The sequence below is a fragment of the Maylandia zebra genome, linkage group LG10, assembly GCF_041146795.1.
Source record: "Maylandia zebra isolate NMK-2024a linkage group LG10, Mzebra_GT3a, whole genome shotgun sequence".
In the NCBI taxonomy this organism is placed as follows: domain Eukaryota; kingdom Metazoa; phylum Chordata; class Actinopteri; order Cichliformes; family Cichlidae; genus Maylandia; species Maylandia zebra.
The window spans coordinates 25,753,154-25,769,137 of record NC_135176.1 but is presented as its reverse complement, the minus strand read 5'-3'; the positions used below and the strand labels follow the sequence as shown (position 1 = coordinate 25,769,137).

Here is a 15,984-nt window from a genome sequence, read left to right as displayed (position 1 = left end):
ATCTCTGTCACCACACTCACAAAGACGACACTAGATGTAACACAAACCATCTTCACTGTGTTAGATGTGTTAGTGTTATATCAGAGCAATTGGCAGTTATCTACAGGGTGGGCCATTTATATGGATACACCGTAATAAAATGGGAATGGTTGGTGATATTAAAGTCCTGTTTGTGGCACATTAGTATATGTGAGGGGGCAAACTCCTCAAGATGGGTGGTGACTATGGTGGCCATTTAGAAGTCGGCCATCTTGGATACAACTTTTGTTTTTTCAATAGGAAGAGGGCCATGTGACACATCAAACTGATTGGTAATGTCACAAGAAAAACAATGGTGTGCTTGGTTTCAACGTAACTTTATTCTTTCATGAGTTATTTACAAGTTTCTGACCACTTATAAAATGTGTTCAATGTGCTGCCCATTGTGTTGGATTGTCAATGCAACCCTCTTCTCCCACTCTTCACACACTGATAGCAACACCGCAGGAGAAATGCCAGCACAGGCATCCAGTATCCGTAGTTTCAGGTGCTGCACGACTCGTATCTTCACACCATAGACGATTGTCTTCAGATGACCCCAAAGATAAAAGTCTAAGGGGGTCAGATCGGGAGACCTTGGGGGCCATTCGACTGGCCCACAATGACCAATCCACTTTCCAGGAAACTGTTCATCAAACTGTTCAACTGCTCGGACCTGGCACCCATAATGTGGTAGTGTACCATCTTGCTGGAAAAACTCATGGAATGTGCCAGCTTCAGTGCATACAGAGGGAAACACAACATCATGTAGCAATTTCAAATATCCAGTGGCCTTGAGGTTTCCATTGATGAAGAATGGACCCACTATCGTTGTACCCCATATACCACACCAAACCATCACTTTTGTTGTTCCAACAGTCTTGGAGGGATCCATCCAATGTGGGTCAGTGTCAGACCAATAGCGGTGGTTTTGTTTGTTGACTTCACCGTTCACATAAAAGTTTGCCTCATCACTGAACAAAATCTTCTGCGTGAACTGAGGGTCCTGTTCCAATTTTTGTTTTGCCCATTCTGCAAATTCTGTGCGCCGATCTGGGTCATCCTCGTTGAGATGCTGCAGTAGCTGGAGTTTGTAAGGGTGCCATTTGTGAGTAGCTAATATCCACCGAAAGGATGTTTGACTAATGCCAGTCTCCAGTGACATGCGGCGAGTGCTACGCTGTGGGCTCTTGCTGAATGAAGCTAGGACAGCCACTGATGTTTCTTCATTAGTGACAGTTTTCTTGCGTCCACATTTTGGCAAATCCAACACTGAACCAATTTCATGAAACTTAGCAAGCAGTTTGCTAACTGTGGCATGGGAGATGGGTGGTCTCGTAGGGTGTCTTGCATTGAAATCTGCTGCAATGACCCGGTTACTGTGTTCACCAGATATCAACACAATTTCGATCCGCTCCTCACGTGTTAACCTCTTCGACATGTCAATGGCTGTGAACAAAGAAACTTGTAAATAACTCATGAAAGAATAAAGTTACGTTGAAACCAAGCACACCATTGTTTTTCTTGTGACATTACCAATAAGTTTGATGTGTCACATGGCCCTCTTCCTATTGAAAAACAAAAGTTGTATCCAAGATGGACTTCTAAATGGCCACCATGGTCACCACCCATCTTGAGGAGTTTGCCCCCTCACATATATTAATGTGCCACAAACAGGACTTTAATATCACCAACCATTCCCATTTTATTACGGAGTATCCATATAAATGGCCCACCCTGTATATTTAACCCATATTTTCTTTGAAAAAATGAATTGCTGTCCATGAAGCCCAACAAAGATTAGGCATTTATTCGATATTTTTGTGCCCGTCCTAAAACTCAAGTTAATTATTATCTGATATAGAGCTACTTAACTTAAGAACATTTTCATTAACAATTCAGCTCACTGATAACTGTGATGGTTGAGTTCCTTTTATCCTTGCACTGATCCCTAGTTTTGCTATACCTCTATGTAGAAAAGAGCCTCAGATTCTCTTGACAAATATCGATTCCCCACTTGTCTGTCACTCTTCATTTGTCCTTAAGGGTGACAGTCAATTAGACGAGAGCATTTCCAGGACTTGATTTCACTCAGCTAGCTCTGCAAGGCCTCAAGGAGCAGCTGTTCAGTGAGGTGAGAGACTGGTGGCTGAGTTTCCAGACCAAAATGGAATTATGTCCCTATTTTCATCCTGATGCACTAAAAGTGCAGCTTGCCTGAAATTGAAATGAGAGTCTTGCAGTTCTGGGTATCCGCACCTGCCTAGTATGCACCTCAATCATTCAGCAGGTTTGACAGTAAGAGCCAAGTTTAAAGAGAGGGAAATGCAATAAACCTGAATATGTAAACATTGCATCTTACAAATATGAAAACCTGCAAAACAACACAATAAAAAAAATCTGTACATGAGTCAAAATCTCTCTCTCTTGTGTAAGCAAAATACATTTTTGACTCAATAAAAAATAACAAGTGCTTTCAAATTGCTGTATTTATGAATAGCTCCATTGTCTTGTCTGCTTCTGTTTGAACTACGCTCTCTTTTGCGCATAATTAATGCTCTTAAATGTGTGGAAGGTAACCTTGTCTCGTATGCCTCTGTGTGAAAAGTACCCTCTTCTGTGTATAATTAATACTGTCAAATTGTTCTCGGTGTGAGCAGTGCGCTTTTCTCCCTTCCCCCTCTTTACCTTTGTGTTAACAGCATAGTCATTCCTTTTGTGTGTCAGCTCTGTTTATTTCATGTTTTCTAAGTAGAGATTGTTTTGGTTGATTTGGAATTCATTCTACTTATATAATGCGATTTTCTTTAAAAGCCTAATTCATGCAGCTTAATCAGCAGGCAAGATGGGTATGTTGAGATAAATCTTTTAAGGGGAGATGAGCACGCCCCTGCCAACCACCGCAAGAGGAATGTGGTGCTCTTGATCAAAGTGTAGGACAAACAGACAAACCCTCGTCCCCGCTGGACGGACTCCTTATCTGTCCCCTCTGACTGTCTGTCCTATTTTTAATGGACAGTAAAGTTGTGACATGCCCTGTTTGTCCCATTGTTGACATTCCTCTATTCTCTTAAGCCCTGGAGGCTTTGTGTTTGTTAAGCTGTAGAGCATCCCTCCTCCTCCTCCTCCCTCTCTCCCCTCTCTCTACTATCAATTACATTAACAGCATCCTGAAGCTTCCCCCTAGCATGTTGCTCCATTTTGTGACAGGAAGCCTCACTGCTGTTAGTTTATGGCCTCCTGCTACATTATTGCACTACGCTGGTAATAGAGCATACTCTCTATTCTAGTCCAGACTTTGTCCTCTAATCCGAGCCCTCTTTCCAACGCCAGACGTTTTCTGGTGACAATGAAGTATTTTTATGGCTGTGCTGATATCATCACATTTCTGTTTGTCCCTCATCTCCCAGGGCACCGCTTACGGGAAAATGAATTATACAATACAATAGATGGGGTGGATGCTCTGCAGTCAACTTGAGGCCAATTTGCCCTAACATGACTTGGCTTGTGTTTCCAGCTAGCTATACAGCTGAAGGTAATTTGAAAGCTTCTGAAATTTTGTATTCCTGCTTTCTTCCTCTCGTGTTAATTATGCATTACCAGGAAGACGCTGGTGGAGCCATGTGGCATGTCAAGTTTACCTCTGATCGTTACCAAGGCCAGAAATAGTACATCAGGCATCCCGACTCTAATTGCTTGTCGTATTCAAGCCAGTATGCATTGTAAAACCACACACCATGTAAATTCAATGGAGAGCCACAGCCTTAAATCATTCATTGATTTGAGTGAACTGCAATGGCAGAAAAACGCTGGAAAGTCATGCTGCCTCGGGCTTTGAGCTTCCCCCAAGGATTGTGTGGAGTGATGGTTTTGCACTTCTCCGTGTGCACGCACAGCATGTTTGAGCCACTCAATTCAAGGTATTTCTGCACATGAGATGTTAATATTATGCTTCACTTGCTTCAAGCTTGATCTTAAAGCTGACCCCTTGCTCATTTGAACATTGAAATACCTTTTCTTGTTTTAATCATTTGTCCTGTTCATTCACAGCCCAGAAACGATAAAAAAAATTAACAGGAATCCTCCTGTAAGCAACAACAAAAAAAAAAAGAAAGAAAGAAAAAAGAAAAAAATTCTCTGAACAGTCTCATTTTTTGTCTTAAATAAATTGCTCATAAATTCCCAAAATTGAAACTCATATATGGACATTGAGATTTAAGTTCTTTCTCTTTAAAAAAAAAAATATATAGAGAAGTTCAATAAACACTCCAGTTAAAAAAAAATCTGGCAATTATTTCATGGTTCAGACTTACACCGTTAAAAGACACTCTGGAGAAAAATGAAAAACTATCATATAAGATAACTGAATGCAAAAATAGTTTGCATCTATTTATTTAGCTCTAACACACTGACATAGTTTATCTCAAGGAGTTAAGAGATTCAACCATTTAGATAACTTTATGAGAGTCAAACTCCATACTTCACTGGCCACAAACAGCAAATTTGATCTTAAATGTATTATTATTATTATTATTATTATTATTGTTGTTGTTGTTGTTATTATTATATCATTATTATTATTATTATTATTATTATTATTATTATTATTATTATTATTATCATTATTATTTATAAAGAAATGTTAAAAGTAAGATCCTCTTAATGAAGGATCTGTTTACAAAACTCACAAGCCACTTCCTTGGCTACACCTTTCCAGCACTGGTTCAGACTCCCTTTGACCTTCTGAACTGCCTTAATTCTTCATATCATGGATTTAACAAGCAACTGGAAACATTCCTCAGAGATTTTGGTCCTGACTTGATAGCATCACGGGATTGCTGCAGATTTGTCAGCTGCACACCCATGATTTGATTCTCCCATTCCACCACATCCCAAAGATTTCTGTTGGATTGACATCTGGAGACTTTGGAGGGGATTTGAGAACAGTGAACTCACTGTTTTGTCGAAGAAATCAGTTCAGTTCATATGTTGTGCCTTTATAAATGCTCTTCTGCATACCTTGGTCAGATCGAGTGGTTCTTTCACGAAACTGCTACTTTTAAATATCCAAGTATTTTCATTATTGTGAAATATTGCTATTCCCACAGGAGGAGCTAAACAGCAATTTACTGATATAATTTGAAGTATTAAAGATGATTTCTTTGCGATTTTGGCCAATGCTGTCGCTGTCCACTGGACCTCATGTTTGGTCATCTGGGTTTGTAGGCTCAACTCATTTATTCTGAAATTTCAGTGTTTAAAATTAGGCTTTTATTCTGAAGAGATCCTGCTGCCGGCGGAAGTCGTGGCATGCACGTCATGGCTACCTGTCTGAAAAATCTGTAGCTAAACTTTCAATTTGTTCTGAAAGCACAACGATTATGGCGACGTTTTTCGGGGAAGTGCTGTCGGTTTACTCTCGGGCTGTGGAGGAAGACGACGACGAGCTTGATGAAAACGAGGAAGATGAGCAAATCCGCAGAGAGCTGGAGGAAAAAAGGTAAATAACTAGCTGTAGCATCGGGGAGTGAACGCAGAAAAAGCATGCAGAGGGGAATCGGGTTTAGTTAATCTAGCTAGTTAGCTCGCTGAAATTCAGAGATTATTGCCAGTGAAATACTAAGACGTACAAAGGTATGCAGACCATATCATCCCAGTTTAAGCATTTTCTTACTCGGTCAGCTGGATGGATATCTGCCGCTGAAGCTAACTGAGCTAACATGACACATGAGTTTTCAGTTCACCCATTCAAACAGCATTTACACACGTAATGCAGGAACCAGTTTTTAACACTTTCGTCAAGTGTACAAAAAGATATGGCAACATTGTCATTGCTATTATGCCCTTAAATACGGAAATGGTTAGTAGTAATAATAATAATAATGATAATACAGAAACTTAGTAGTCAAACAAAACGTTAGGGTAGTGTCAGGAAGGGCATCCTCAAGAGTGAGATTTCCATAAAAATCAGTCGAAGCCCGGTTTATCAGTGCTGCTGATTGAAGACAGAGGAAGAGAAGATGTGTGTTTGGAAGCTGCCAGAGAGAAGGAAAGGTAGGAGGTGAGGGTAAGGACTTTAAATGCAAAGGATTTTAAATGTGAAGCTTTCAGGGTGCTGGAAAGAGGAAGACAACAGAGAAAAATAATGGATGCAATGAAGGAGGAGATACAGAGGGTTGGTCTGACAGAGGAAGATGTTAGGTTGGAAGGGTGAGATGGAGGCATTATCCATTACAAAATCATGAAAGTATTTGTATGTGTAGTTTTTCCAGAATTCGATCTAGAGAATAGCACATTTCATGATTATTTTATGTAAGAGAAAACAATATATTAAAATCAAGTTTTTCAAAGGCAAACCAACACATTGTGTGATGACAGGCAAAAAGTAGACACATAGATTTTTATTTTGTTTTTTGTCTTTCTTTTCATTCATGTTACACCTCCAGGAGCTGCTCATCTATGGAAACCTGTAAGCACACAGTTTTTGTGCTGATGTTAATGCCAGGGGAAGTTTGGAGCTCTGCTTTCAATGAGCAAGCAGCGCGTAGGCGACGTTTAAGCTCTGTATGCCTCAGCAATCCTGCCCTGTACATGATTTCTGAATGCTTCCCAATTCCCATAATATCACTTAAAGTTGTTCATGGAATATGGGAGGAAAGAAAAATCTCAAACTGTTGCAACAGTGGCGTCCTATTACAGCAATACACTTGATTTTAGTGATCTTCGTAGAACGACGTGTGGAAGGCTGTCTAAACATCTGAGTTTAAATATTTTGTTCACTAAGCCCAGAACCCAGGATTGGCAGATCTCATTAGGAGGAGCAGTTTTATAAATGTATAAAAATGTTGATTGGGGGAAAAATCTTTAAACTCTTTCTTCTCCACAAAACCAAACAGAGAGGTTCATCTGCACTGGAGCCCTGAAGTCTCTGAGTCGCTGAAGTCTGGAAACAAGTTGCAGTGTTCAGACTTCATCCTTGCTGTGGGACAAAATGCTTCCAGTAAGTTGCTGCTGTCTCTGTCCTGTCTGCTGACTCACCTGTGATTGGTTTAACTGGATGCCCAATGTTATTACACATTAAATGAATATTTAATATCCCCGTCGGGACACTGGAACATGGTGGACCAAAATGTCAACTCAGAGGCAGTAACAGAATATTTCCAAGAATCTTTTGTACTTTTAAAAATGATGACATGGGAAGCGAGTAGGTTATGGTGCTAAAACACTGCAGGAAATATAATGCAGACAGTCGGGGATTTGTGTTTTGATCATCACTTAATCTGCATCTTATTTTCTCAATTATTCAATGAGTCTTGAACCTTTGAATATGTAGTTTTTAAAAATTTTTTAACTAACTGTTTTCACTGAGTTGGTGACTGTTTTATTTCTTTGAAGTGAGGTTTTGATCCACAGCTCTAGGTGGCAGTAGGCCACGCCCCTCGGCAACACTAACACTGTGTACTACTGTGGACTGGGATAGCAACAACATGCATTTTGGTGATCTGAAAAAATTCAGTTGACATCAGATCTTTTTCAATTCAGTTTTATTTATATAGCACCAAATGACAACAATAGTTGCCTTAAGGCACTTTATATTGTAATCCCAGTTAAATAAACTTATTAGTTTTTCAAGCCTACCTTCAATATCTTAAGTCTGGACTTTTATTTTTGCTCATAATCTTTCCTTTTGCTATTGTTCCCTTCCGTAAGGGATACCAGTAGCGCTCTTGTTATTTCATGTTTCCTATTTGGAAATAAACACTTGACTAACTTGTGAGCTTTCTTTTAAAACTGAGAGACTCTGTCTGCACAGGTTTTCTGTCAGTGCACATCCTGTCCACGCCAAACTGGGATACAATCGGACGTGCGTCGGTGTGGAACGAGAGGAGCCGAGCTGTAACGGGGCAAAGCTGCGAGGAATCAGCGTGTGTTTTCTACAGACACAAGGACAACCCAACAGTGAGTGACGCACCGAGCGGGGCAGCACTTCAAAATATATCTGAAAGCTCCTGATGGTCGAGAACTCGATGATCATTCAGTTTAATGGGTTTGCTCCTGAACTTCTGTTTAATATTTTTCAAGTGCTGTTTGAGATGTTCGCTCATTTATATCAAGGGCACTTTATAATGGCTGCGGCCTGTTCGCTGTCGAGCTGCAAACAGATGAGATATCATAAAAGAAAAATCTGAATAAATTACGTGCAGTGCAAGAGTAAAGAATGAAATGCTGGTTCTGTTACAAAACTTGGAAGAGAGGCCATTACACAGAGGATTAATGAACCCTGGTAATCTAGTGTCTGTTGTCAGAGTTATAACCGACCGGTTGATTGTGTGCAGAACCGCCTGCCCTCAGCCACACGTGATTCAATCGAGATAAATGTAGTGAACGGTTGCTCCTGCGCTGCCGAGGAAGCTTCAGATTTATCACGAGTGTCCTGCTGCCTTCAGGTGGCTGCTGGGATTTAATGTACTGGGGGACCACAGGAGCAGCTGTGGACAGCAGATACCGCGACAGTTGGCCATTAATTTAAAGATCACTGATTTACTAAAAGTCCTGCTAGCACAACCTTCATTTTTAATGCTGATTTAAAGGGTGGGGAGTGTGTTTTAGACAGTAGTTGGTGTGTGTGGTGGAAAATAATGCAGCAAAAGCAGGGATATTAAGTCTAAATAAAGCTCTCAGTTCAGTGTAGGATCAATAAACGTGATTTTTCTTTGAAGAGTCGAGAAGCCTGAAGAAGTTTGTAATGCGTCCACTTTAATCAGTCATCGGTGGAAAGAAAACTTTAATGTGAGTTAGAAGATAAATCATTGGTTTATGTTTTTTGATAAAGGCAAAATACCCAGTGTTTGCTGACCTCATGTTCCTGATTGAAATCTCTGACAATTAACTGACTAAATAGTAAAGTAATGCTCTAACGTAAGTGTGTGTGTTGAATCAAACTAATTTAGCTACGTATTTAGTGGAAGGGGTGGCTACAGCCTGTCCCCTGTCCTGGAGTGAGAGGCGGGTTACACCCCGGAAAAGGTCACAGTTCATCCCAGTGAAAGACAACCATTCTCTTTCACATTCACACCCAGTTTAGCCAGTTTAGAACCACCTAAACTAATCTTTGTCTTTCCGTGGGGCCCCAAATTTCCCGGTCCCATGTCTTTCAGTGTCAAGTACATTCTTCTTTAATGTTTTGGGTGGCAAATACCTTGTAGGTGGGTTTGTAGTAGTATTAAAAAACAAAACTAGAGACACTATATTCAAGACAAAAAATGGCCACACAAACTTCTGGATTATTTGAATATTTAAGAATCCATACTTGTCGGTCCTCTGGGTGTTTAGTTTGACTTTAATTCAACAACTTTAACTAATTATTGCAGAGCTTAAAATGTTGATTTACTCTTCTCTGATTTAAACTCATTTAATCAGTTAGAATATGGGGAAATCCTATTGCATTTGAATATTAAAGGTCTGAAAATGTTTAGTTTTTTAAAATTATGAAAGTTGCATAAAAAGTTTTATTTTTCTTTCCTTGAAGGTTTTGATATGCCAGGTGTCGTGCTACGTTGCAGAAGACCAGCTTTTTCAGTGGACAGAAAAGGTATGTTTAATGAACTAAGCGAAGAACTGCAGGGAGATTGTGTTATGTTGTTAACCTAGACTTTTTTTATGATGTGAAATGTGAGCCAGTGGTTGTTGGCGACCCATTCTGAGGACTTGAGCTGAGCATTTTTGACACTGAATGCTCATAAGCTAAGCCCGATTTAAAGAAAGCCCTGCTTCATGCAAGAAACTACCGGCTGAGCCTATAAACTCAGATTAGAGAGGTCAAATAAAACTTTTTACAGCAGTTGTCCCTTGAAGTTTAATGCATTTAAACTTCAAACTTCCATCATTTATATACAGTTTGTTTTTTCTTTGTGCAGAGCCCTCCAGGCCAGCATCTGCTTCTCAGTCTCTAAACCCATTTTTTTTCTTCTTTTAGTTCAGCACAATTTTATTTATTTTTTGTTTCACTTGTGAAGCACAACAGCATCATAAAGCATAAGGTTTGCTATAATATACATTTACCAGTATCTCATCCAGGCATGATCAAGAAGCTCAGATTTTTAGACCAAACAGGAGAACTGGGATAAAGTGTGATCTTGTGATGGTTGTTGGTGCTACACAGGCTGGTTATAGAGATCAGAAACTGCTGATCTCCTGGGATTTGTTATAGTGCAAAAGCAGGGTAGCATCTCACACACTAAACCTTCAAATTGGCTACAGCAGCAGGAGACCAAAGAAAATTTCACTCCATTTGGCTGAGAACAATAAACTAGGCTGTACTAGACACCGGCACACCAAAACAGAAGCAAATTAGAAAAATATCAACTGGTCTCACGAGTCTCCAGTCCTGCTGCCAGAATTTGGTGTAAACAACATTGATCTATCCTGCTTCGTGCCAAATGTTCAGGCTGGTGGTAGTGTGGAACGTTTTCTTGGTACATATTAGGTCCCTTATGTGTTCAGTAATAAATCAACCACTGAGTGTACAGTAATTATTTATTTACTGGCTTTTTTTTTTTAACCACACACTGAGATTACAGTGAGACATGGAGGTTTTTCAGCGTGACCAGCATGGTTACAGTGTTGTTTGCCTGACTGTGTGTTTCTTTTGTCTCCTGTAGGTGTTTGACTGTCTGCAGCTCAGAGAGCTGAATGTGACGGTTCTGTCAGACACCTCTGTGGCTGATTATAAGACGGCAGACTATCTGGGCGGCAGCTCCGCTCCCTTCCTGCGCTCTCTCCACACCAGTGCTTTTGGTGATCAGCCTGTCTGCCAGTCACTGGAGCAACCCAACATAGTTACTGGACTTGCAGCTGCAGGTATTACTGTTGCACGACTGCGTGACTCGGATGTCTCAGACTTAAACTGTTCGTACTTCTTTTTCTCTCTCATTTTGCAAACGCACAAGGAAAACCTACAGACGCTGCATAAAAAACTGCAACTCTGTTTCCCCAGTCGTGGTATTGCTGTGCAAATTTAGCAGAAAAAAAACGCCTTTGATGTTTGATTGAATGGCAGCTTTATTCTTACAGATGGGTTAGGGAGGCATTTTCCTTTAACCCAGATTTCCTGCCTTCTAGGCAACCTTTCCTAAGTTATTTTGGTGTCATGTGCACCTCTTGTTTCCTTTCCATGTTTGAAATCAACACCTGCCAAGCACCAGATTCTCCTACTGAACAACATATACATGAATAAATCTCTGATAGGCCAAAATCAGCCAGAAATATAATCCAGGTGATTTACTGGTCAGGCTCTAGTTCTGCAGACCGTATTCCCATTCTTTATAAATTAATGAAAAAACCCTCTACAGAGTTTCTATAGAGTCTTATGTGTTAACTCAGGAGTTTTATCCTACTTCTATAAGACATTTATCTGAAACAGTGTAGATGACCAGGACAATTACTGTGAAAAGAAGAAACCGGAAGAAGTAATTTTCTCACAGACATACAACAAGTCATGTTTCTGGTATAAATTAGGCCTTAGCAAAGGAATTGCCTCAAACGTTTTTCATGACCACCAGAGGGCGACACCGGTGCTTGCACAAACACCCCAGTACTGTAGAAGTCTGAGTAAAAGCAGCGTTCGGCCCCAACCTCTGTTTGCTTATGAGTTTAAGGGCTTGGTCATGTGATTTGAGTCATGCTGACTAAAACATGAAGCCCATTTTGTGAATTTTGTCTGTTTAAATTTCAGAATGGTTTATCTGGCGTATGCTCATGCTAATGTCTTGTTATTGACGTGTCACTGGGTTGTGAGCATGCGGTTTCAATCACATCCACACCTTGCCCACTGCAAAAGGTTTCAAGACACCAAAGCTCAGTTTGACGTCACAGTAGCTATGTCCATCTTTTGTATCTGGGCTCTGTGGTGTAGTGGTTAACACATACATGCCAAAACTCCCTGGATGGAGACACAAGTCCAGCCTAAAGAGGTCACAAGTTAATGCACTCAAAGTGCTGGTCAAAGACCAGATTAATGGGATTATTGCATCAGGCAAGCTGCCTCTTTCCACTGTGGTGACCCCTTGGGAAATAAGCGAGGTGCTGAAAATATCTTACTGTTCATTGTGAACTGAGATCAGTGTTTTAACTTGAAAATATTTTCACTTTCTGTGTATGTCATTTCCAATTTGGTCTTGAATTCCGTTTAAAGTGGCTTTAAGAAGGTGCTTTATAAAGACACATATTTAACACCTAGTTCTGCTGCACAGCACCAGTCTTTCTCTTCAGTAATGGGACAAAGTGAAATAGGCTGTAAAAGTTCTGTAAATAAAGCTTTAGCTGTGTTTGTTTCCCAGCTTTTCTTGTTGAAGTGTCCTTGAGTAAGATACTGAACCCCAGTTTGCTCCTGATGTGTGTCTGTGTGTGTTTGAGAAGTCGCTTTAGACAACAGTTTCTGCCAACTGAATGAAATGTGGTGCCATTAGGCTCCTCTCCACTCACTGAGAACACAAAGTCCTGCATCCTGATTTTTGGTGCGATTGCTCTTAAAGACTCAGGTTCCAAACAAACAGATGTATCATCAGGAGATCACTGGACGGTCACGCACACCTCATATCAATAACCTTGGTGTCTTCTTCTTCTTTGTGCTGTTTCATCAGTACTGAACCACTGCCAGGTCCACCGCATCGCCGCTGTTGTTTACCAGTGTTACAGTGATGTCATTGGCCCTGACTCTGTCACCATGGAGACCTACAAGCCTGTATTAATCAAACTTGGCAGATCTATACAGGTGAGCTGTTTTTCCTTTTTATATCTGAAGAGGCTTTTAAAAAGGTCACAAAGGAAGGATGCACACGAATGTCCTACATCTACTGAGCCGCTCTCTTGGCTGAACCCCAGTCGATGACGCCACTGCAGGTTTTAATGCTGATGGAAATAGAGCTGTAAAGTTTGAGGAGCAAACTTTCAAAAGTTTATTTCAATTTTAAGGTCTGTCTTTCGAGCAATAGCCACAGTCAGAGCTCCCACAGGTCATTTAAAAGTCACAGATAGTGAGTGAAACTGAAAGAAAGTGTCTCCTGAAAAGGTGTGTGATTAAGAGAAGTCATAAACACTTTCATTTTGTAAATAGGTTGCTCAGCATTTGTTATTTTGTTGTCAACCTCTATTTATTTTAAGATTCACCTACATTTTATTTATAGAGCAACGCAATAACCTTACCATATAACAAGACATGTTATATGGTAAGGTAAAGACCCTGCAATAGTACAAGAGGAAACCCAAATGATCAGAAGATTACCTATGAGCAAACACACGGCGGCAGTGGGAAGAAAGAACACCTTTTTAACAGGAAGAGATCCCCAGCAGAACCAGGCTCAGAGAAGTGATGGGAAAGAGAAGAGAGACAAAGGGAGAGCAGAGAGAGATCAATACAAAGCAAACTACAGGAGTGAGCAGACAGAATTTAATGCTATGCAGTAGCAGTGTATAGATGCATTGTGAATGAGAAGAGCAGAGTTGAGATTGGTCGGTGCATCATGGGAAGTCTCCCAGCAGTCTGAGCCTGCAGCAGCATTAACTACGGGATAGCTCAGGGTCACCTCTTCCAGCCTAACTATACCCTAACTGGGAGCTTGTTGCACAAAGAGGGGCCTGATATCAAGTTAACCAGAAGCCAGAAAAGCAACGTTATAACAGAGACTCATACAGAGTATTTAAAACAATAGGAAGCGTCCACTGCATTTTCTGTTTTTTCTCCTGTTGTTTTTTAATGTTTAACATGTTTTTGGGCTTTGTGGTGAACTCAATCTCCTGTTCCAACCCACTTTAGGACATCTGCATAGATCTCACACTGATAATCCTTCACAAAAGATGCAAATGCAGCAGCACTAGTTTTCAGCATGAAAAGGATATTTCTAATTTTAGCTATATTGTTCTGATAAATAAAGGTAGTCCTAGATGGGTTTAATCGATGTTAAAGAACTCCTTCTGGTCAAAAATGACTCCCGGGCCACAAGAGTGAGTGTTTGGTTAGACGTCTGTGAAGGTTCTCAGTCATCGTGGTGGAGAGAATCTGGGACTCTCCACCATTTGACTCTTAGAACTGAAGAAGCTTCTCGGATGAGAAGTGAAACGTCTTCAAGCAACTTAAACAAGTCCAGACGCTTTTCTTTCCAAGCTCCTTAGACTGTCTGGTTAGACCTTTGAGATTTCTTGTAGACACAGTTCACAATCTAAACTCATGTGAAACTTCTGTAGGTTTACTTTATTACGAGGATCATTAACGGCTTAATCTTGTCAGTAATCACATTTTTGTTCATCAGGCCTGCGTGGTGGATAGCTCTAATCCATACAACACCCATGAGCCTTGACGGCTTGTTGCAGTGCAGGAGAGGCAGAATCAGAGTGGAAGCCAAATGAAAGTGCTTCACTGTTGAATTTATCTGAAATATGGTTCCCAAATGAAACCAAACCCAGAAGCAGGGATTCCAGCAGCAGCTTGTGTTATAATTTTTCTCTTTCAACCTTTAAGATTTTTGATTTGATAAAACTTTGCGAAAAAGTGCCCTCGGAGTCTCAGATTAAAATCTCCCAAGAAAGTTTTAGGTTTGCATGTTTGACTTATTATCAACGATCCTTTCCGATGCAGCTGCTCTTCCCTTGCTGATGAATTATCCAAGAGTGATTCATGCTCCAGCTCTGACTCAGGCAACATTGTCTTTGGTTACTTCACAAGTCAGGTGTCTAAGATCAAAGAAGATGAGTTGTTTTTTTGTTGTTGTTTTTTTCAGCAAATTTGTCAGTGCCTACTGTAACGATGGAAATGCGCTTTATTTATACCCGAGATCTCTTTTATATACTTTGAAACCCTTGCAAGTTTTTAGAGAACATCAGTCATCAAATCCATGAGGGTTTATAAAACAAAAAGCTGTATTTAAATGAAACGAAACTGTTTTTCATTTTCATTTCCTGCATTTCTCTTTCTCCTCAGCTCGATCCGTCTCCAAGCACAGATGCCCTGCGCAAGTTTGTCAGGACCACCGACCTTCAGAGCAATCTTTACATCTGAGTCCGTGCTGCACCCTCTGTAATTCTATTTTTCTGTCGTAAAATGCTGTCATTTTTTAAAATAAAGACATTTTAAGGAAAAAAAATATTAGAAATCTTTTAAGTTTAATTATTTACTTCAGTCTGTCCATAAATAATAGGTCCTAAAAGTTTCCAAAGAAATGCAGATGCATACCAAGAAAGCTGTTGCAGCTTTATGGAGAACATATATAAACTTTTAACTTGCCTGTAACTATTTTCTTAAGAATTACAGGCTAAATCGTTCCACAAGGTGATACAGACAGTCCACGTAAAAACATTTCCATCGGGGATAAAAACAGCTGAGGTTACTTGAAACTACAGATTTGTAAACTGCTCAAAAGTTTCCTCCGTTTTCCTCCCTCTCTGATTCCTGAATAAAGTCAATTTTATAAATATTTTTATTGGGTTTTTTTTTTCTAGAGAGTCAGATAAGTATTTTTTGAATGCATATAAAATTTGGTACAAATATTCTTGGATGAAATCTGTCAACCTTTGGTTCCTTCTGAGTTTTTGTGCCTGCAAAACTAATAACACTCCCAGATTAGTGAGCCTTGAAAAAGCACGTTTGATAGATGTGTCCTCTGAGCTATAATCTCTTGCATTAATCTCACATGAAGTTATTAAGTGCTATACATATCCTTTTGGGCGAGCATGTCTCATTATTCCCACTGATCTCCTGTCAGCTGTGCATGCTATGGCAACAGCAAAAATAAGCCCAACAGTAGCTGAGAAGGGCCTATATTTCCATTTTATGGCAAGCACAGTTTCATTTTGGTGCAGAAAAAAGACAAAACTGAAAGCAACATGTCACAAAGGCAACAAAATGCTTTATTATAAAGTCTTCTTACACATTTTCAAGTTATATGTATGCATGTAATCATTGTTTATGAAATT

General features: G+C 40.0%; 1 protein-coding gene across 1 annotated transcript; it reads left to right on the top strand.

Annotated features, from left to right (window-relative positions):
• The first annotated feature begins 5,301 nt into the window (after nt 1-5,301).
• psmg1 (proteasome (prosome, macropain) assembly chaperone 1) lies at nt 5,302-15,485 on the top strand. The gene is made up of 7 exons (XM_004561811.4): nt 5,302-5,518; nt 6,915-7,018; nt 7,832-7,977; nt 9,548-9,610; nt 10,680-10,878; nt 12,660-12,790; nt 14,993-15,485. The coding sequence occupies exons 1-7, from the start codon at nt 5,400-5,402 to the stop codon at nt 15,068-15,070; spliced, it is 840 nt and encodes a 279-aa protein (XP_004561868.3). The 5' UTR covers nt 5,302-5,399; the 3' UTR covers nt 15,071-15,485.
• Nucleotides 15,486-15,984: the final 499 nt, after the last annotated feature.

What these genes read in the sequence shown, in the direction of transcription:
- psmg1 (XM_004561811.4), top strand. Translation starts at nt 5,400, where the DNA reads ATGGCGACGTTTTTCGGGGAAGTGCTGTCGGTTTACTCTCGGGCTGTG. An exon ending in TGTGGGACAAAATGCTTCCA is followed by an intron (nt 7,019 to 7,831) that starts GTAAGTTGCTGC and finishes CTGTCTGCACAG; the next exon opens with GTTTTCTGTCAGTGCACATC. An exon ending in TACTGGACTTGCAGCTGCAG is followed by an intron (nt 10,879 to 12,659) that starts GTATTACTGTTG and finishes CTGTTTCATCAG; the next exon opens with TACTGAACCACTGCCAGGTC.